The sequence below is a fragment of the Phaseolus vulgaris genome, chromosome 3 (genome assembly GCF_000499845.2).
Source record: "Phaseolus vulgaris cultivar G19833 chromosome 3, P. vulgaris v2.0, whole genome shotgun sequence".
NCBI lineage: Eukaryota > Viridiplantae > Streptophyta > Magnoliopsida > Fabales > Fabaceae > Phaseolus > Phaseolus vulgaris.
In genome coordinates this window covers 25,696,973-25,717,298 of record NC_023757.2, presented here as the reverse complement: position 1 = coordinate 25,717,298, position 20,326 = coordinate 25,696,973, and the positions used below count along the sequence as shown (strand labels likewise).

The 20,326-nt window shown below is 37.6% G+C and overlaps 3 protein-coding genes across 3 annotated transcripts; 2 read left to right on the top strand and 1 right to left on the bottom strand.

The window, feature by feature from the left end:
- Nucleotides 1-1,197: 1,197 nt before the first annotated feature.
- On the top strand, nt 1,198-2,718 carry LOC137839440 (uncharacterized). The gene has a single exon (XM_068648555.1). The coding sequence runs from the start codon at nt 1,198-1,200 to the stop codon at nt 2,716-2,718; it is 1,521 nt and encodes a 506-aa protein (XP_068504656.1).
- A 6,089-nt stretch (nt 2,719-8,807) lies between these two features.
- On the top strand, nt 8,808-9,390 carry LOC137806939 (heavy metal-associated isoprenylated plant protein 19). Its single transcript, XM_068607336.1, has 2 exons — nt 8,808-8,922; nt 9,001-9,390. The coding sequence occupies exons 1-2, from the start codon at nt 8,808-8,810 to the stop codon at nt 9,270-9,272; spliced, it is 387 nt and encodes a 128-aa protein (XP_068463437.1). The 3' UTR covers nt 9,273-9,390.
- Nucleotides 9,391-11,709: 2,319 nt separating this feature from the next.
- Nucleotides 11,710-15,733, bottom strand: LOC137806938 (probable 1-deoxy-D-xylulose-5-phosphate synthase, chloroplastic). The gene is made up of 10 exons (XM_068607335.1): nt 15,305-15,733; nt 15,019-15,147; nt 14,665-14,829; nt 14,431-14,581; nt 13,820-14,091; nt 13,455-13,728; nt 12,917-13,224; nt 12,482-12,763; nt 12,100-12,384; nt 11,710-11,997 (listed from the first exon to the last, which is right to left on the bottom strand). Exons 1-10 carry the CDS (start codon nt 15,434-15,436, stop codon nt 11,848-11,850), a joined length of 2,148 nt encoding a protein of 715 aa, XP_068463436.1. The 5' UTR covers nt 15,437-15,733; the 3' UTR covers nt 11,710-11,847.
- Between the last annotated feature and the right edge of the window lie 4,593 nt (nt 15,734-20,326).

The window sequence follows — 20,326 nt, the reverse complement described above, 5'->3', positions numbered from 1 at the left end:
TGCATGCATGGCACGTGAACGGCTAGGGCGCACGAGTTGGCACTCAGGTGGTCGTCCCGTCAGAGGTCGCACTCCAGTTAGGGAGCCCTACGCATTAGGTTGCCCTAAGAGTGGGTAATAGCAGCGCTAGGGCCCACCCTTAGAAAGCCTATTTTGGGTAGTGGAAACAGTGGAAACCCTGGACTATATAAAGGGTAGTAACAAACCTAGTAAGGTACGTTATTCACTTGCGCCGCTTCACACACACAGATTACACAAGAGCTTTTTACAACTTACTTTGGTTTTCCTAGCCCTACACTAACTTGAGCGTCGGAGTGCAAATTGCCTCTAGAGCGCCCTTTGTCTTTGTGATTTCAGGTGTTTGATCGAAAGAAAGGCATGAACGAAGGCACAGAGAACTGAGCGTGGGAGTATCGTGAGACGTACGAAGGCCCTCGAGTCAACTGGCAGGAACAACCTTGTTTGCCCACCGTGGGGCCCGATTTAAAATATTGTCCCACTCGCAAGATCAAGAAGAAAAGATCAAGAAAGATGAGAAACACAAGGCAAGGATCTGTTGCACCGATTGGAGCAGAAAGCCTCACCCTACATCAGATCATGGAAACGATGCAGGCTCTCTAAGAGACGGTGGCGGCGTCAAGAGCGGATCAAGAACGCATCCAGACTGATCTGGCTGCGTCGTTGTTGAGAAATGAAGAATTGCAGAGAGTCAATGAGGAGTTGTGCAGGGACCTGCGTAATCAGGCACGAGAACGTGAGGTGGAAGATCAAAAGCTTGCGATGCCACCCAGGGAATTTCCAGTGCCATTCTTGCAAGCAATCATGGATGTCGTGATATCAGCCACGTGTGTGGGGCTCAAAGCCACCTTCACGGGGGTAGAGGATCTAGAGGCTCACCTCACAACCTTCCATACACAGATGATGCTGGTTGGGGGTTCTGACGCAGTGCGATGCAAGTTGTTCATGAGCACATTGGTGGGAACAGCGATGGATTGGTTCATCAGCCTCCCTGATGGCCACATGACGTCGTTCCCACAACTCACTAAGCTGTTCAGAGAGCAGTACATCGCGAATCAGGCTCCCCCACCTGTCTCCTACGATCTCTTTGACGTAAGACAATATCAGGGAGAGTCCCTGAAAGAATTCCTCAACCGCTTTGAAGCATAGGTGGTGAGGCTAAACATCAAGGAAGAAATAATGATAGTGCACGCGTTCAGAAAGGGCATCGTGTCCGGGCCTTTCAGCGAATCACTCATCAAGAACCGCCCCAAAACCTTTGGTGAGATAAAGCGTCGAGCGGTGGCTCACATTGTTGCGGAGGGAGAAGTCCATGAGAAGCGCACGTGCATTGTTCCCACGCGCCCATGCGCACCAGGTCGAACTCAACCCCTAAGGGTACATGAGGCAACGATAGAGAAGAAGACCCCGGCGAAGCAGCAGCCCTACCAACCCATGAAGCCCCAAACCAGGGGGCATGCAAGAGAAAATGTGCCACCAAGGAACGACTTCATAGTAGAATTAAAGGACCTCATCGCTATCCCCAACATAGCAGAAAGACTGAAGATACCCGCCAAGACCAACAAGAACACCTGGTGTGAGTTCCACCAAGCGTTCGGCCACCCCACACGCAACTGTTTGGCGCTAGGTCACCAGCTAGTCGAGTTGGTGAAGAACGGCCTCTTGAGGGATTACTTGCAGAAAACACAAGATGTTGCGGACGTGGTGGTGACAGGGGGCGACCAGGGGCATGAAATCCCCGTGCACGGTGAAGTCCACACCATTTCGGGAGGTTTTTCAGGAGGAGGGTGCACCGCTTCTCAGCGGAAGAGATATGCACGAGTAGTGATGTCAGTAGAAGCGCAAGAGGCAGATGACGCCCTCGATGTCGACCTCGTCTTCACCAAGGCCGACCTCCGAGACGTCGTCCCACACGACGATGACCCGATGGTGATCTCAGTAGTAACCGTTGGGAGGAAGGTACATCGTGTACTGGTGGATCAAGGAAGCTCGGTAGACGTGATGTTCTGGACGACTTTCAACAAGCTGCAGTTGTCCCCCGACCTGTTAAGGCCTTATACTGGCTGCCTGTACGGTTTCGCGGGAGACCAGGTGGAGGTGCGTGGGCACTTGGAGCTAAGGACTGCCTTCACAGACGGTACCGTATCCCGTATGGAGAACATCAGGTACCTCGTCGTCAACGCCCCCTCCGCTTATAACGTACTGCTAGGTAGACCTACGCTGAACAGGCTAAGGGCGGTATCATCGACGAGGCACATGAAGATGAAGCTGCCTGACTTGGGGGGAAAGGTGATTACCATCAAGTTAGATCCGAAGGAGGCTAAGAGGTGTTATGAGAACAACCTCAAGATGAAGAGAGGGGTGTTCATGGTTACCACCAGGGCACCGAGTGAAGAAGGGGTCGCCCCATCGGAGATAGTCGCCCGTGAGAGGCGACCCGAACCAGCAGCTGAAGCGTTGGAGAGAAGGGTGGAGTACAAGTACAACCTGAAGGTGAAACCTCGCCAGTTCCAGGTCGTCGACTTGGTGATGCGGAAGGCCCACCCATATCAGTTGGAGAACAAGTTATCCCCCAAGTGGACTGGACCTTCCAGAGTGACAGAGGCCCTGGGGAATGGAGCATACAGGCTTGAGACGCTGGAGGGAGGCGCGATTCCTCATACATGGAACGCGACCAACCTCAAGTTTTATTTCAGTTGAACAGTAACATTGTACATTGTTCTTAGGGGACGCTTTTTTTCCCTTATAAGGGTTTTTTAATGAGGTCACCCGGTAAATTTTGATTGAAGTATATTCTCGAATTTTGATTGAAGTACATCGGTGACTCGAACAGCAGAGTTGGGCCACGAGAGGTGGATCCCAGACCACAGACCAGTTATCAATTAGGGAGAAGCCTAGGTCATGAGAGTCCATGTGTGTGGTGTGGATGACGCGTTCAGGCGTAATACAAGTAAAGAGCCACTGGAAAAGATACGACCTGAGAGGGTCACGTCCCAGGGGTGAGTTGCATGCATGGCACGTGAACGACTAGGGCACTCCCAGGACGGGCGATCCCAGAGATTAGGTGCACGAGTTGACACTCAGGTGGTTGTCCCGTTTGATGTCGCACTCTAGTTAGGGAGCCCTACGCACTAGGTTGCCCTAAGAGTGGGTAAAAGCGGCGTTAGGGCCCACCCTCAGAAAGCCTATTTTGGGTAGTGGAAACAGTAGAAACCCTGGACTATATAAAGGGTTGTAACAAACCTAGTAAGGTACGCTATTCACTTGCGCCGCTTCACACACAGAGATTACACAGGAGCTTTTTACAGCTTACTTTGGTTTTCCTAACCCTACACTGACTTGAGCGTCGGAGTGCAAACGGCCTTTAGGAAGCCCTTTGTCTTTGTGATTTCAGGTGTTTGATCGAAAGAAAGGCACGAACGAAGGCACAGAGAATCGGGCGTGGGAGTATCGTGAGACGTACGAAGGCCCTCGAGTCAACCGGCAGGAACAACCATTGGTTTGTGGGTGCTCGACTGAGGTCGTGATTGACTTGATGTCGAGATCGTCATAAAAGGACTGAAGTCCTCGGTTAATGAATTGTCAGTCGTTATCAGCTATTATGATGTTGGGAACGCTGAATCGACACATGATGTTTCTCCAAACGAAATTTTGAACATTTTTGGTCGAGATGGATGCAAGTGGCTCGGCCTCAATCCATTTGGTAAAGTAGTCGACTCCCACTAGGAGGAACTTGGTCTGCCCTTTTCTTGGCGCGAAGGGACCGATGATGTCCATACCCCAAATGGCGAATGGCCATGGAGAGATGACACTATGCAACTCTTCTGGCTTAGTATGGTGGAGGGGGCCGAATTTTTGACATTTGGTGCATTTTTTCACGTACTCGGCACGGTCGCCCTAGACAGTCGGCCAATAATAGCCTGCTCTCAGGACTTTGGAGGCCATCATCCTTGCCCCTGAATGGTGTTCGCAGACTCCTTCGTGGATCTCGGTCAGGACGTACTCGACCTGCTTGCTGGTGATGCATTTCAGTAGGGTGGCTAAGTAGCCTCTTCGGTATAAATCTTCATTAATCAAGGTGTACCGAGCACACTTTTGCTTCATAGATTTTTCTTCCTCTGGCTTGTATGTGTTGTCCTCAAGGTACTGGATGATGGGGGTCATCCAGTTGCCAGTTTTGGCCTCGACTACTACAAAGCATTCAATTTCTGACACATTGGGGTGCCTCAGCCATATCTGTATGACTTATCGTTGGTGGCTCTTTCTCTTTCTGACCGACAGCCTAGACAAGGCGTCGAACCCTTTCTTTCCTCCCTCGGTATTCAGTTATTCAGGTTTCATTTTAAAAGAACCATCATCTCTCTAGAAGTTTTCTTTTCCCTTTCCTGTCCCTTCTCTCTAAGATTCTAACATCCTCGCTCATCATTTTGACGATCGGAGTACGTTATTAGACTCCTGGCAGCGAAGACTATAAGACTACCCGATCAGAATACCTGATAGAGTAAGTTCATTTTTATCCATTTTTCCTTTCATTCCCCTTCGTTATGAGATTCTAACCTCCTTGCTTATCAGTTTGACGATCGGAGTCTGTCATTGGACTCCTGGCAATGAACTGTACAAGATTTCCCGATCAAAATCTCAGATAGAGTAAGTTCATTCTTGGCTCATTTTCCTTTGAGTTAATTTTTGATCTTATTAGGTTTGTCTCTTCTATGCTTTGCATATGATTCTTTTAGCTTCAAGGTTAATCTATGTTAACTCAAGGTCCTACTTATATAGTTGGATTTTGATTAGGAATTTGTGGTGCAAGTTAATTACCTTTAAGCTTTTGGTAGATTTGGAGCTCTTAGTGAGCATCTGCTAAAGTTCAGGTAAGGGAAGCTAGTCTTATTCTTTTCAATAAAACCCCAGGTTAGAAGATTCTGGATGTGGGAGTGACATGGTCACCAATTCCAATTGTGTTTGCTTGCAGGATTGTCTCTTTTGAAGAGTAAAGTAATATATTGACTGAAATAGTTGATTTTGAATATTTTATATTGATTTTAAGGTGAATAAGTTGTTGAAGGTGTTTGTGATTGAGAATTGAAAGTGTTTGAATGATAATATTGAGTTGAACTGTTTTAGAATGTTTTGTTGAATTACTTAATTTAGATGTTTGATGAGAAGTGGTTGTTTGATTTTAGATGATGAATGATTTAGAGAGTATATATTTGGAACTTAGTTACGTATTTAAGTGAATTTGAGATATATTTGGATTGTTTAGAAAGTTTAAAATATGATGTGATTGAATGGTGCATTGATGTGTTAGATGATGTATGTAATGAGGTGAAAGTGTGATCAAGACATAGTATTTTCAGGAAAGGAAATATCGTGTTGAGATTGTTATTAGGGTGTATTGATTTGTGAGTGTCTTGTGAATGAGATGATCCTGACTCTATTGATATAATGGAATCACATATATGAAGTTATTCTGATGGTGAGAGTCGAAGGAGGTTCATTTGGCTGAGTCTGAGGTTTGAAAGAACAAATCAGAGCAGATCAAATGGATTTACCCTGTCATATAAGATGATGAGATGATGAGATATTGAGATTGATTATGCGCATGACTGTGTGGATTCACAGTGAGTAGTATGACAGGTGCAAGTCTCTGAATGCAAATTTCAATACACGAGTCTTTCGGAAGTAGAGTCAAGTGTCTGAGTATGCGATTCAGTAGAAATATGGCAGGAGTAATGTGGATGATGAGCGTGATAAAACCTTGATGAACTTGTGAAAATGTGTGAATATCGATGGTTTATGTTGATATTTAAAGTTTTACATTTGAACTTTTAAAAATAGCTAGCTTACTGTGTGCTTTGTCTTGTGTTTGTTTTCTATAATCTGTGATGATCGTGTTAATTTACACGGGAGCAGATGAAGTTGTAGGTGATAGAGCTCCTCAGTGAGCATCCAGAGGAACAAATGTTTTATATTGAATGTTTTGTTTGTAAACTTTTGTGTAAATATTAAAATTCATATGAAGAGGGATATCTTTTTAAGATACAATTATGAGATAGTTGTATATATTCATATGTTAATTAGATATTTTTTGTTTTACTTTTATTTTATTATATATGGGTAAAATTAGGGATGTTACACAAAATATATATATATATATATATATATATATTATTTATAAAAATTAAAAATAGTAAATACATAAAATAAAAGAAAAAAAAGTGTGAATCCATTTATAAATTTTAAATACAGTAAACACATAATAAAAGAACAAATAAAAGTCTAAATATATTTATAAAAATTAAAAATAGCAAATACGTAAAAAAAATAAACAACACAGTAAAAATGCAAATACATTATTAAGATTAAAAATAGTACACGTATAAAAAAATAAACAGTATCTTGTTAATAAAATAAAATAAAAACAATAAAGACATAATAACAAAATATATATATATATATTTATAAAAACTAAAAGCAATAAAAATATAGAATAAAAAACTAAACAGTAAACATAAAATAATAAAAAATATAAAAACAGTAAACAAATGATAAGAAGAAAATATAAATAAATTTATAAAATTAAAAACAATAAACACATAAAAAATTGTATTTATAACAATTAAAAATATCAACACATAAAAAAATAAACAAAACAGTAAATACTTAAAAAAAAATTAAACAATAATTATTAAAATTAAAAATAATAAACACATAAAAAAACAAATAACACATAAACGTAATAATAAAATATTTAAAAACATTACACATAATAATATAAAAAATAAAAACAGTAAAATTATAAAATAAAAAAGTACACAATAAACATAATAATAAAAACTTTAAAACCAATAAAAACATAATAAAAATAAATAAATACATTCAGAAAAATCAAAAAATATTAACACATAATAATAAAGAAAAGTAACTACATCCATAAAAAAAATAAACTAAACAATAAACACATATAAAGTAATATAAATATATTTATTAAAAATAAAAACAGTAAATATATAGAAAAAAATGTAAATACATTTTTAAAAATTAAAAACAGTAATCGCACATAAAAAAAACTCTAAATATATTTAGAAAAAAAATTAAAAACTTAGGTGAAGAGCACTAGAAAGAAGAAACACCGGAAAAAAGAAGAAGAAATTGTGTGATGAAGAGAAGCAAATAAGCACACCCAAGAGGATTCAAGAGACCCAAAATCCAATATTGAAAAATAAAAAAACATAACAGAATCAAGCATTTTTTCTCACAAAAGGGAAAATTGATTCTCATTCTACCTTTAAAAATCACAGAATCCATTCTCCCAAATCACTTCTATCAAAAATCGATTTTGCACCATGTACAAAAATAGAAAAATCGAACTGAAAAATTCAAAAAAAAATGAAGACAAAACCAGTGAACTCTCCTTCCTCAACCCAGTGAGCTCTCTCTTGCTCAAACTGCTTCTCTCTCTCGTTTTGGGCATAAGAGCACAACAAACATAACTATCAATAATTTCATTTATAGCAAACACAAAAGTTCACTTTCACATTCATGGGTCTACAGTTTTTGGTCAAGATTCTTCTGCAATTGGTAGCATTGAATAATGTAATAAAGAATAAAAGTCATTGGCTCATGCAGGACTGCATCAGTGTAACACAGTGTAAACCCATTTACATGTGCCCAGAATGTTTAAAGGGTACGAAAGTAAAATGTTATTTGTGTCCTCTTTGCAACATGTAATCCTCCCAAATCTTCCCAGTTTTGTGAGGAGGAAAAAAGTTTCACACCCTACATCTTCAAATACACGGATCCAAACAGAAACTCAACTCACTCGCCCCTCCCTCCTCCATGATCACACCCAGAAATAAATAGTAGCTAAGAGAAAAAAAAAAACATTTCAGTTCAAATTGATCTATTTTTAAAATAATTCAGTTTTTTTTTCTTAATTGGTTTTGTTCTAAATGAGTTTGATGATGAAATTATTCTATTTGAACCAGTTACTTTGCACATCTAAATTGTCGTGATTATGATTGTTATTATTAATAATTTAACACTAATTTCATACTGTTCTCAATTTGGTCGATTTTTATTTTTTTTTTACTTTTATTAACTTTAAAATGAATTTTACAACAATTCCAATCCACTCAAACATAATTGTTCGATTTCAGTTCAGAATTAATACTAATCTAAACCGAATAATATTTCGTTAGGATCAAAATATACCCAACTCTAAATCTCCGTCCTGGTAAACTCATTTTTTTAATAATTATTTAAAAAATTATATATAAAAATTGACTATATATAAATTAAATTCTATAAATGAATCAAACTTTGAATTTAAAAAAAAAAATAAGAAATGCCCAAAATATGTAAATCACATTTAATAATCATTGAATTCAATTACAAGTAATAAATTTATTTTTATGTGATGGGACTTTTGTTATTACATTTAGAGGGATTTCATCTCTTAAACGAAGACTTATGGTTTAGATGAATGTTAATAATTTATTTTCCAATAAATAATTATCATAGATATTGTTTTTTATGATAATTATTTTAAAAATTACATCTAGTTAATTTTCTCAATTGACAAAACAGTGATAGAAAAAACATTAATATTTTTTCCTAAAACGGACTGCAACTTCAAAATCTATGTCCGAAACAATGATAACAGTAAATTATCAACCGTCATAACTGACTAGTCCAACGCAGTCAACCAAAATAAATAACCATCCCAAAATAATTTTCAATATCCTTTTCATTTTCTGTTTGCATCACACTGTTACGTTTTGAATTCCATGGGCAAGAACAAAAAAGTTGAACCAAACACACTAATAACTATAGAATACAAGGTTTCAATGTACTGCAACGAGTGTGAAAGAACAGTTGCCAAAACCATCATCAAGTGTAAAGGTACATCATGTTCTATCTCTTGATTTATTTAGTTTTGTATACCCTCTTGGGATTATTATATGACTCTGATTTTGTTAGGAGTGGAAAAGTTCATCACCGACATGAACAAAAACCGGGTGGTGGTAACCGGTCGGATTGATCCCATGAAAGTAATGAAAAAACTTAAGAAGAAAACGGGAAAGAGAGTGGAGATTGTGTCTAACAAGGATGAAGAGGCAAAAGATGAATCTCATGAATCTGATAAACTTGTCGTAATGTATCAGTTCTCGCTTGAAAATGATTGTTGCATAGAGACCGAAGCCATGATGATATTCAGTGATGAGAATCCAAATGCTTGTGCACTAATGTAAAGGGGTTATTTTTCATTCCTTATTCTTTGATGTGTTGTTGTATTTGTAAGATCATCCTTTGACCAGAGAATTCTCGTAATTTTTTATTCATTCATCAAACTGAAACCAAGACATTATCTTGAAAAAGATTGTTGAGATCTTGATTTATTTACTTACTGAAGTAGCTTTTATCTTGTTGGCATTTGAAGGATTGGTACACATGTTATGCATTTTATGGCTTGTCCTTCTCAAATGCCTAATTTACGTAAGCAAACTTTTAGCCGTGCTTCCTGTTAACCTGAAAAGTCGCATCAAATTTCCACCAAACTCAACAAGAAGGGCTACGCATCGCACATTCATAGTGCGTTTTGTGAACCACATGGCATGATCAACTATTTTACTGATAATGCGGGATCTACTTGCCTTCTACTTTTTATATATTTAGTTTTAAAAATGCACCTTCTCATCTACTGTAAATATTACATGGCTAATCCTCACTTTTTTAAATGTTTCTTTCATTGCATGTTATGCCAGCACTCCTTAAGTTTTACAGAACTAACATTATATTTATATTTCATTTTTTTTTGTTGAAATATCAAATATAGATCATAAATGTTTCTCACAAAACATTGTTCAAAAAAAAAACATTTTTAACAATAGAATTTTCATTAAAAATCACATGAATAATTTTTTAGCAGTTTTTACTCTAGATTTTGATGTCCCTGTTCTGAGGCCTGGCTCTGACTCTGATAGACATTTCTTCAATGGATGATAAATGAGGCTGAGAGTTTACTGAAAGAATATTTTCTGTTTTATTCAATCTGTCTTTCATCTATAGCAATGATACATATATATATATATATATATAACCATAGCATTATAACCGTACAGAACCGTAACATAACATCTGTAATTAAGACTAATTATAGACCCATTAATAGTGATTATATTCCTATAATTAAGTCTAATTATAGACTCATTAATAGTGATTATATTCTTGTAATTAAGTCTAATAATGATTTTGTCCAGTAATATCCCCTCAAGTTGGAGCATGTAAGTCTTGAATGCCCAACTTGAGCAAGATGGCTCCAAACTTTTTAGCACCGAGAGCTTTAGTGAAAAGGTCAGCTAGTTGTGTATGTGTGAGCACATAGGATGGAAGAAGGCGCTTGTGAATGATTTCATCTCGAACAAGGTGGCAGTCAACTTCAATGTGGAAGACCGGGTTTTTAGCAATGTGAAGTGCTGCTTGACTATCACAATAAAGACGAATTGGGCCAGGATGAGGAACATGTAGAGAAGCGAGAATGTCTTTAATCCACTTTAATTCTCGGGTGTTCTTAGCCATTGATCGATATTCAGCCTCAGCAGAGGAGGCAGAAACCGTTTGTTGTTTCTGGGTTTTCCAAGAGATTGGGGAAGTGCCGAGTTGAATAAACCATCCGGTGAGAGATTTCCGTGTCAGTGGACAACTTGCCCAATCAGAATCACACCACCCAAAGAGTTGTAAGTTGTTCTCGAGGTAGGAGTATTCCTTGTCCAAGATGCCCTTTAAATATCGAACAACACGAAGAGCAGCTTGCCAATGCTCGGAGCGTGGATTTTGCATAAATTGAGATAAAGCTTGGACACTGTAGTCAAGGTCAGGTCGAGTGAAACACAGATAAATTAACCTCCTAACAAGTCTACGATAAGTAGCCGGGTGGTCAGAAAGAAAAGAACCAGTAGCGGAGCTCAATTTGTGATTTTCTTCACATGGTGTAGTGGCGGGCTTCGCACCCAACCATCCGACTTCAGTAATGATATCTAAGGCATATTTCCTCTGACAATGGAACCGAATTCATGTGTCTAAAACAATATTTCATTCAACAAGATATCCTTCACCAAACTTCCTGTGTCGGGACCCCACAACAAAATGGACGCGTCGAACGCAAGCATCGGCATATTCTGAATGTTGCTCGGTCATTACGGTTTCAAGGCAATCTTCCCATTAAATTTTGGGGGAATGCGTTTTGACTGCAGGCTACTTAATTAATCTCACACCATCCTCCATTCTAAAAGGAAAAACCCCTTATGAAGTGATTCATGGATGTGTACCCAGTTACGCGCACTTACGAGTATTTGGTTCATTATGTTATGCTCATAATCAAAATAGACAGCGAGATAAATTTGATAGTCGTAGCCGAAAATGTGTGTTTGTCGGGTATCCATATGGCCAAAAAGACTGGAAATTATTCTATTAATGATTTTGTCCGGTAATATTTACCATGAACCAATTTCCTCGGCAAAGTAGCAATTTTTGCTCTCTTCATCTTCGGCACAGATTTCAAATTTGGCTTGGAAAATATCAGAAAGGCTTTTCTTTAGCACTCACAGAAAAGTTGAAGATTTTTCTCCTTTGTAACCCGTAGGTTCAAAATGTAAACGGAAAGACGTCGATAAAGAGTGGTTGGACAGATTTGATAATAACAACCTGCAATATTCACTTAAAATTTTCACAATATTACACTTCTTTTCATGTTAAACAAGGTGAATCACGTTGTGTTATACTCTGTACACTTTGTGAAGTGAAAAATTGAAGCCCTCCATTGTTGTTTTATGATGTGACCTCTAGTGCTTCTCTTGTTTGTCCAAGTATATTGAACACTGTTGCTGCTATGTGAGAAGGTGTAAGACCGGCTGAAAACAATTGGTCAGCAGGTGATCCATGGTCAATATAGCGATCCGGAAGGACTATTGGCCTCCACTGCATAGGTGTCATGCAAAGCTCATGAGTTTAGGGAAACTAGTAAAAGCTTAGGAGAAATTTCCAAGATGCACAAAATGCTAAACTTGTTTGGTTTCTTACCTTCAATTTGCCATCTAGAAGGCCATCAAGGGCCATGAACTGAGCAACGTGTGAAGCAAATCCTCCAATCGATCCTTCTTCTACTGTGATCAAAACCTCATGTGATTTTGCCAGGCTGCGAATCAGTGAACAATCCAGCGGCTTACAGAAGCGTGCATCAGCAACTGTTAAGCGCAAGCCATGACGTTCCACTAAGGAAGCCGCAGCCAAACAGTTTTGAACAGCCGATCCATAGCCCAAAAGAGCCACTCTTTCCCCTTCTATTAATATCCTTCCTTTACCAATCTGATACAATATCATAACAAAAACATCAAATGGATTTGCAAAACTATTCGTAATACTCTCCACGAGGATATGTACGTGGATAAAGCTCTAACTTTACCTCAAGAGGAGTTCCTTTATTTCCAGCTGGTAGTTCATAACCAATGCCATTTCCCCTTGGGTATCGGAAACAACTAGGTCGATCATTAATGGCTGCTGCGGTGGCAACCATGTGGAAAAGCTCGGCCTCATCCGAAGGAGCCATGACCACCATGTTAGGGAGACATGCCATAAATGTGACATCAAAAGAACCGCAATGTGTGGGACCATCTGCTCCAACTAATCCAGCTCTGTCCATTGCAAATCTTACAGGCAGCTTCTGTAAGTCAACATCATGCACCACCTGTGGAATGGACATTGAAAACATACGTATTAGCACTGATTTTGAAGTTAATGTTACGGTGGTTACTGACAATGTCTTGACACTAAAACGCATTGTATCATCATTTAACTAATCATAGAGCAGAAATCATTTATCCTGTGTATACTATCCTACCTGGTCATAAGCCCTCTGCAAGAATGATGAGTAAATTGCACAGAAAGGCTTAAGACCTTCACAAGCCAAACCCGCAGCAAATGTAACAGCATGCTGCTCTGCTATCCCCACGTCAAAGCATCTTGCTGGGAAACGGCGATGGAAGATATTCATGCCAGTTCCACCTCCCATTGCAGCATGGATTGCAACAATGTCTTTGTCAGCTTCTGCTTCTGCAATCAAGGCCTCTGCAAAGTATGTGGTGTAAGACTGAGTTGCAGCCTTGGTTTTGAATTGCTTCCCAGTTGGTGGGTCAAACTTGGTAACCCCTGCAAAGTCAAAACCAAGTCATATATCCATGAGGAATACAAGTCAAAGCCAATTCATCATGAAACAAACGAAATTCTTTTTTTCAGATTATTGATTATGCTTCATAAGGCAGTGATGGCAGTAACTGGTAAAGGTATTAGGGGCGCTGTAATTTTGAATCACTAAAATGTGATAAAATTGTTTTAGGATTTACGTGGGTAAAATTGAGAATTTAGTGATTCTTCCTTACCATGGTACTTGTCTGCTGCCTTTTCTGCGTATGGGTATCCACGGCCTTTTTCAGTGATAACATGGATCAGTACAGGACCCGTTGTTTTAGTACTTTTCACTTCATTAAGAATGGCAACAAGATCATCTATGTTATGACCATCAACAGGACCAATATAGTAGAGTCCAAGCTCTTCAAAGAGTGTTGATCCAGAACCACCGATCATGCCACGAGCATACTCGTCAACTTTTGCAGCCAATTCATGCATAGGACCGCCAATTCGTTTAGTAACACCCTATTAAACATCATTTTGTCAATGTGCAGTTTGAGTATACTTTGTGGCTGTAAATCCCTCATTGATAAACTAATGAAGTTGTAGTACCCACCTTGGCAACCTCTCTCAATTCTCTAAGAGGCCTATTTGATTGTAATCTACTGAGAGCACTGCTCAAGGCTCCTACAGGTGGTATGGGTCCATCAAGAGTAGCAGTGGGTAAAGAGACCTGTTTGTTGTCATTCAGAATAACAATCATGTCAGAATCAAGGTATCCAGCGTTATTCATGGCTTCATAAGCCTGCCCTGCTGTCATGGCACCATCACCGATAACAGCAATCACGTTATTCCCTCTTCCCTTCAGATCTCTCCCAATAGCCATTCCTATTGGTTCAATAAAACATCAAAAGTTAAAGCCAAATCTCAAAATCCCATTGTTAAACATGAAAGGAACAAACTCATGCCACCTTCTACTTTTTCTATTCATATAACATTTTATAAGTTTAATTTATATGCATTGTGAACATAAAAATCTTTACACTGTCAACCAATTAAAAAGTCAATAATATGACTTCCGAGATAACGACTGAAAAAAGTCAATAAACTTATTGTGAATGACAAATTATGAATGAATGAATGACAGTGTGAATTCATAGACGGTTTACTCATATTTTATTAAACCAATTTTTTACTTGAAACCCAGAGAACAGACAGAAGAAGTACCAAGTCCTGCTGAAATAGTGGTTGAGCTGTGACCAGTGCCAAAACAATCATATTCACTCTCAGAACGCTTGGTAAACCCAGATAACCCATTTGTCTGCCTCATGGTATGCATCATATCCCTCCTACCAGTGAGTATCTTATGTGGGTAAGACTGCAAATTCACACAAGGTTGTCCAATTTAGAACAAGGAACATCCAAACTAAAGCAAAAGCACCAAGGAAGTCGATAACCAACCTGGTGACCAACGTCCCACAATATCTTGTCCTTAGGGGCATTGAAGACATAGTGGAGGGCAACAGTGAGTTCCACCACACCAAGGCTTGAGCCCAAATGCCCCCCGGTTCTAGAAACACTGAAAATAACATCAGAACGCAGTTCATCCGCTAGTTGCTTCAGTTCCTGCATCAATCAACATCCCCGTTTTGTCATACCATGTACTTTTACAGCTTAAATAATAATAATAATAATAATAGTAATAATAATAATAATAATAATAATAATAATAATAATAATAATAATAATACAATTGCAACTTTATTATAACAAAACAAGCAGCAAAAATTAGGTACATAATTCCAGTCAGTGTACCTTGGTAGAGAGATTCTTCATATGAATTGGGTAGTTTACAGTGTCGAGAAGAGGGGTTGGCGGTCTCTGGGAATAATACTCCCCACTCTCTGACATTGAAGCATGAACCCCACTTGATCTCTTCTTTGTCTACACACATAACACCACATACACATACCCTTTTATTCAGCAATTATAAAAAAACTTAGAAATTTTTTGAAACAAAGCTACAATTAGAGTCCCATTCCCGACCAAAAAAGGTGATTTGAAAGAAGAAGGGAGAGGCATTGCATGGATAAACGGTAACCTGGTTAAGCCTGTGAGTGTGGTGGGAACGCAGAGAGTGAGAAGGAAGATGAAGCAGTGATGTAGGAGAATGAGAAGAAGGTGTGGTTGGGTTTAGGAGAGAAGGGTATGAAATGAGCGCGTAGATATCCATGATGAGGAGAAAGGAGAAGTGAAGAGAATAGAATGCGAAAGAAGAATCTTTATAGAAGATAAAGAGGCAGAAAGCCGGCACTAACAGTGACAGATTGTGGGGAGGTGGATGAATTTAATATCACATTATTATATTTGACATTTGAAGGATGAAGAAGAGAGAGAGAGAGAGAGAAGACGTGTGGCAACGAGTGGCTGAGAGAGAGAGATGAAATGAATAAAAGGAGCGGAGAAGCATGGTTCGTGTGAGAATGAAGAAGGAAAGTGGAAGAGTGTTTGTGATTTAATTTGTTTAATTGAGTTGGAAAAGATGGTGAGTGATTAGTTATGTGTGCGATTGGACCACGTCACACAAGAAATCACAAATGGATAGAATCATTGGATAGATAGCATCCTCCTAAGTTGTTCTTTTCCTACTTTGTCTCTCCCAATTCCTCTCTTCCTTGGTTGGGTTTGGTAATGATGAGAATCACAATGCTCTCCTACATCTTCTTCTAATATTCTTTAACAATGCTACCTAACTTTTTTATTTTATTTTTCAAAAACCCAAAACTGTTGAAAATTTAGCTTTCTAAACAAATATTATTTATTTGATCAATTTAATTTACATTAATTAAGTAATAATATATTTTGTTATTGATAAATTTGTGGATTTATTTTTCTATTTTGTATTCACTGTTAGCTTTTTTTTTTTTTAATTTGAATTTGTGAATTTTTCGTATGATCATAATAAAATATATTTTCAGTATTATTTTCAATTTTCAGTATTATTTTCAATTTTCAATTTTTATTATCAAATATTTTTTACCATCAAACAACTTAAAATGTTACTAATTTTAAATCACAAAATTTCATTAGTACTTAAAAAGTAAATAATGGTAACATATTATGTTATTAGCAATAACATCACAACTTAAACTATTATGATTCCGTATATGGTCGTAAAATTGTATAAACAAATATTATAAAAGGAAAAATAAGTTATGCACAGAAAATCACTTTGGAAGTGAGCGATTTTTTTGTGACGTTGGAGGAGATCTCGAAACTTCTAGTGGAAATTGGATTTGTTCTAAGGTTGACGCGCGACGTTTTTCTTCTTTACCTAGAATCGTGGTTGCACAATCAGGAATGTTCACGCCCTTCTTTTTCTCTGCATTCCTTCTTTTTTGTGATCTTCTCCACACTTCTGGTGGTCCCTTCCACTTGCGGCAGTCAGCACTTAAGACAATTTTTGTTTCCTTGCCTGTTGGATATGGATAGGGGTGGCAATGCGGGCTGGCCCACCCCGCGTTTGGCTCGCAAAATGTAGGTCGGGTTGGTCCGTCCCGCGTAAAGAGTGCGAGCTCATTTCAATGGCCCGCACCTCATAAAAGGTGACCCGCGGGCCTGTGGTTTAGCCCGCATAAGAAAAATATTTTTTTAAATTAAAATTTCATTAATTATAAAAAAAAAAAACTTATTCCTACTACTGAAAAATTAAAATTTTATCTATGTTTCAATTCATTCAATTAAGATAAAAAAAATATATAAATTTAAGTGTGAGGGTTGTCAGAAGGCTTGATTAAAAATAATTAAAGTTTTACTTTGCGTCTATTTTTTCATATATATATATATATATATATATATATATATATGTGTGTGTGTGTGTGTGTGTGTGTAAATGTATAAGAGTATTTTATCAAAGTTTTGTTACAAAATATTTTAATGAAGATGACTAATTTTTTAACTATCCTATTGAAATCTCTTCTTTATATTATTTTTTTATAAAAAAAATTTAAATATAAGACTTTACTTAAAACTAAATCTATTGTCACTCTTAATACAAACTCTTTTAGATGGTTAAAATCAAACATTCCTTCATTTTTTTAGTACATTAAATTTTTTTTTTTAAATAAAATAAAATAAAGGTCACACTGCAATAATTGGTGAATGAGGTTTTTTTACAAAAAAAATGATTATTTTTTTATTTATGTGGGCCAACGGGCCAACCCGCTTTGTTGTTGGCTCGTGCGGACTGCAGGTTATGCGGGGCGAGCCAAAATGGGTCCGCGAGCTAGATTAATGAGCCCGCCCCGCATTGCCACCCCTAGATATGGAGCAGTTTCATATCTTCGCAGTGGACTCTTGCTCTTCCTTCATCTATAAATACTGCCTCCCTCTACTCCGAAAATCACAACTCACTCACGACTTCTCCTCTTCCTCTCTTCCTCTTCACTCCTTTATTCTTTTTCTTTTACTTTATAATTTTCTGGGTTTTTGGATTCTTACTCTAAGAGGAGTTTACTTGTAGTTCTAATCCTCAGATTTTCCAAGAAGATTTTGTTGTATCTTGGGGGACTTACATGATACACCGCAGATAAGTCCTTACGGGCAGTGATCATCCACGCCTCAGGAAATCAACATTGTTCATATTTAAATCCTTATTTACTACAATCATAAGGATTTATGGTTCACAATACAGACAAGAACAACAACTCTACTCTGGAGACGTCAAACGTTATTTCCGCAACACAAACCATTTTTGTGAAACCATTTTTGGACGTCTCGAAAATTGAAGTCTTCATCGGTCACAATTTCTGACACTGGCAAGAACGCATGTCCACCCTGTTGGACATGTACAAGGTCGTTTTTTTACTTACGACCTCTAAACCCAACTTAAGCACACCTGCGAATAAGGTATGTCATCACACATTACTCAGTATGTTATCTAATGATTTGTTCAATGCCTATTGCTCTTACAAGGAAGCAAAAGATATTTGGGATTCCCCTATCCTCAAATATACTGTCGAAGACATCCTTAGACAAAGGTTCGTCATCGAAAACTACTATCGTTGGGAGATGATCAAAGACAAGGACATAAAAATTTAGATAAACGAATACCATAAGCTGCTTGAAGATATCAAAGCTGAGAGCATAACATTGCTTGATGAATTTGTGTTCGAACTGTTGATCGAAAACCTTCCACAATCTTGGACTGATTACAAACAACAATTAAAACACAGGAACAAACAAATGTCACTATCGGATTTGATCACCCACATCATCATTGAAGATACAAACAGGAAGGAGTGTGCTGCTGCAAGGCCAAAAAAATTTCTGTCAAAGCAAACATGGTAGAAGACAAACCAGCTCCAAAAAGGTATGAGAAAAAATTTGATCACAAAAAGAAACATAATAATAAATTATCTCGTCCAATGGAACTAACCCCACCTTCAAGAAAAAGGAAAATTATTTTGTCTATGGAAAGTCAGGTCATCATGTACCTCAGTGCAGACATAAGGCCGAAAATGACTACCCTCATAAGACAAATCCAGCTGAAGGGGAAGATACCATTGTTGTAGTCATTTCACAAGTAAATCTTGTGACCAATGTGAGTAAATGGGTGGTAGCCTCTGGGGCTACCAGACACATCTGTGCAAACATAAATGTGTTTACCTCCTACACAAGTGTGGAGGATGGAGAAGAACAAGTTTATCTCGGTGATTCCATGATAACTCCTGTCCTAGGAAAATGAAAGGTTCTTCTAAAGGTCACATTTGGGAAAATTCTGACTTTGAGTGATGTGCTACATATGCCATCAATTAGAGTTAATTTGATCTTTGTAGCATTGCAAGGAAAAGTTGGGGTTGAAGTGTCATTTGAATCTGACAAGATTGTTATGAAAAAAAAATAATGTTTCTGTGGGAAAGGGACATTGTGATCAAGGTCTTTATGTATTGAACATTTTTTAAGTTATTAATGAATATGAATCTTCTACTTATATTGTTGATTTGTATGATGTATGACATGCTAGATTAGGACATGTGAATTATTCGTATGTTATGAAATTGCAACGACTAGGATTAATCAACATGCATGACAAACAAAATAGTAAATGTGATATATGTGTAGAATCTAAAATAACGAAGAAAAAAAATATGTCCTTTTGTAGAACGTCAAACGAAACTTCTTGGTTTAATTCATATCGATCTTGCATATTTAAAACAAATCATGTCTAAAGGTGGTAAAAATTATTTTGTAACATTTATAGATGATTTTTCTAGATGCCCCAAAGTGTATTTAATCAAACTTAAGGATTAAGTTTTTGACATGTTCTTAACTTATAAGGCGAAAGTAGAAAACCAATTAATAAGAAAATTAAAATAATTAGATCAGATAGAGCTGGTGAATATGTTTTGTTTAATGATTATTGTGTTAAAGAAGTTATTATTCATGAAGGAACCCCACCGTATTCACCAAAATCTAATGGAGTAGCTGAAAAGAAAAATAGGACTCTTGAAGAAATCATGAATGTCATGCTTATTAGTTCTAATGCTCCTGATAATTTGTGGGGTAAATCTTTGCTTACCACGTGTTTTTTGCAAAATAGAATACCACATAAGAAAGTTGGTAAACCACCGTATGAGTTGTGGAAATGATATCTAATCTGAGATACCTAAGAGTGTGGGGGTGTTTAGCTAAAATGATGTTACCTGATCCTAAGAAAAGGAAAATAGGCTTTAAAACATTGATTGCATGTTCTTAGGATATGCGGAACATAATGTTTCCTATAGACTTCTTGTTCTTAATAGTGATATAATTGAACATAACACTATAGTAGAGACGAAGAATGTTGAGTTTTTTTAGCATATCTTTCCTTTAGATAGTAGTGGTACATTTGAACAACCTATAGATACTGCTAGTGATGCCATGAGTGAGGATGTTAGGAGAAGTAAAAGATAGATAAAGGAAACCTCATTTGGAGATAATTTTTACACTTATATTAGTAGAAAATGATCCAATAAGTTTTTTAAAAGCTACTAATGCTCTTGATGCTAAACATTGGGATAAGGCCATTAGAACTGAGCTTGATTCAATAAGAAAAATAATACATGGCCCTTAGTAGATCTTC

Bases quoted from the DNA above. Each gene is read 5' to 3' on its own strand.
- LOC137839440 (XM_068648555.1), top strand. From the start codon at position 1,198: ATGATAGTGCACGCGTTCAGAAAGGGCATCGTGTCCGGGCCTTTCAGC.
- LOC137806939 (XM_068607336.1), top strand. From the start codon at position 8,808: ATGGGCAAGAACAAAAAAGTTGAACCAAACACACTAATAACTATAGAA. The intron at 8,923-9,000 runs GTACATCATGTT...TGATTTTGTTAG, and splicing joins AACCATCATCAAGTGTAAAG to GAGTGGAAAAGTTCATCACC.
- LOC137806938 (XM_068607335.1), bottom strand. From the start codon at position 15,436: ATGGATATCTACGCGCTCATTTCATACCCTTCTCTCCTAAACCCAACC. The intron at 12,385-12,481 runs GTAAAGTTAGAG...ATATTGTATCAG, and splicing joins ATAAAGGAACTCCTCTTGAG to ATTGGTAAAGGAAGGATATT. The intron at 11,998-12,099 runs GTAAGAAACCAA...ACACCTATGCAG, and splicing joins TTCTAGATGGCAAATTGAAG to TGGAGGCCAATAGTCCTTCC.